This window comes from Lolium perenne, chromosome 4 (assembly GCF_019359855.2).
Source record: "Lolium perenne isolate Kyuss_39 chromosome 4, Kyuss_2.0, whole genome shotgun sequence".
In the NCBI taxonomy this organism is placed as follows: Eukaryota; Viridiplantae; Streptophyta; class Magnoliopsida; order Poales; family Poaceae; genus Lolium; species Lolium perenne.
In genome coordinates, this window is record NC_067247.2 from 50,586,809 (window position 1) to 50,588,564 (window position 1,756).

The 1,756-nt window shown below is 50.5% G+C and overlaps 1 protein-coding gene across 1 annotated transcript; it reads right to left on the reverse strand.

Moving 5' to 3' along the window:
* Positions 1-558: 558 nt before the first annotated feature.
* On the reverse strand, positions 559-1,353 carry LOC127346768 (uncharacterized). Its single transcript, XM_051373035.1, has one exon. It carries the CDS (start codon positions 1,351-1,353, stop codon positions 559-561), a length of 795 nt encoding a protein of 264 aa, XP_051228995.1.
* Between the last annotated feature and the right edge of the window lie 403 nt (positions 1,354-1,756).

Below are 1,756 nucleotides of genomic sequence, written 5' to 3' on the forward strand. Positions count from 1 at the left end.
GGGACCCATTTGGAACAATGCCGCAGATATTTCATCTTCAGACCAATCCGCAGTCAGATCGGCATTCATCTCGGTAGAAACCAAAGGTTCGATTAAGTTCAGAACCTCATCCACGCCACTAGATCCCTCAGATTTGTACAGATGATCATAGAAACACTGCGCCAGTGCGCACATCTCATCATTCGTTGTACAGAGGGTGCCATCCTCTCTCCGCAGACCGCGTACCGTGTTCTTGCGCCTCCTGTGCGTCGCACGGTTCTAGAAGTACTTGGTGTTCTTGTCTCCAGCACGCAACCAGTCTTGTCGGGACCTCTGTTTGTACATGATCTCCTCTTTCTCATACATGCTATGCAGTTGTGCTTCAATGCTTTGTATATGTTGATTCGATCCCAGCTCCCTTGCCTCCGCCCTAGCAAGGTCTAGCTGAGCTCGAAGCCTCTTAATTTCAGCCTTCACGGACCCACACGTCTCGAAACTCCATTTCTTTATATCCGAGGAAACCTCCTGGAGCTGTCTCCATAGGCCCTTTATATCCGTGACGCCCATATTCCTCCTATCCTACGTCTCCTTGATCATGTCATCGTAGCCCTCATGCTTCGTCCACATCTCTTCAAATTGGAAACCTCGGTAGACAGTGGGTCTAGACACCACATCGTCCGCTCTCAGCTTCACCAAAACCGCCATGTGATCAGATTCCTCCGTACAAATGTGCTCAATCGAGGACAGTGGGTATATATCGAGGAAGGACGATGTCGCCGTTCCCCGATCCAGCCTTACTTGGATATTATCTACACCCAACCGTCTGTTACTCCACGTAAAATCATAACCCTTATAGCCCATGTCTTGGAGGCCACAGAATTCCAGGCTGTGCCGAAATGTTTCCATCTGTGCATGGCTCCTTGGATTACCTCCACATTGTTCAGTAGCAACAAGGATCTCATTGAAATCTCCCACACATAACCAAGGTAAGTCATCTTGCATCCGGAGATACCTTAGAGCCTCCCACGTCCGTGATCTTAACTCGGTTCTTGGCTCCCCATAGATGCCGGTGAACCGCCAGGTTTTTCCTTCATACGTAATCTTGGCATCGATGTACATCTGGCACCAGGGCCGCAAGGATACCTCAACACCTTCCTTCCACCATAGCGCAAGACCACCACTTGTACCATCACAGTCAACAGAGACACCATTGGGAAAACCAAGACTCCGTTTCAGATTGTCCATCTCTTTTGGTCTCTTTTTTGTCTCATAGAGGAACAAAACTGAGGGGTTGTAGGACCTGCACAGGTCCCTTAACTCGCCTACCGCCGCGTCAGCCCCCAAACCACGGCAGTTTAGGCTCAAACAGTTCATTGGTCTCGGCGGCCCTGCATCGCAGGGTCCGCCGCTGGTTCTTCAATCCTTTCGAAAACTGACCCCGCTCTACGCTCTCTCTGGCCATCAGATGGTTCTTCTATCCTGTCCAACACAGAGGCGGTCCTCTGTCTTTTCTCAGCCGATTCATTGCTACCTTCACCAATAACCTGAATAGGAACCGGAACCCACACCTGCTTTGTATTCCTCTTTCTGTTTTTGTTCCCCTACTGCTGCTGAGGCATAGAACTTCCCTGGTGTTCCTTCTGAGCCCTAGGCCGGCGAGTGTAGGTTCCTTTTATCCCCTTCTTCTTCTGGGGTCCCAAACCCTGATTGCGGTCCTCCTCCACTACCTTCTCCTTATTCTTCTCGGGGCTCGTCACTTCCCTGCTGTCCCTTTTCG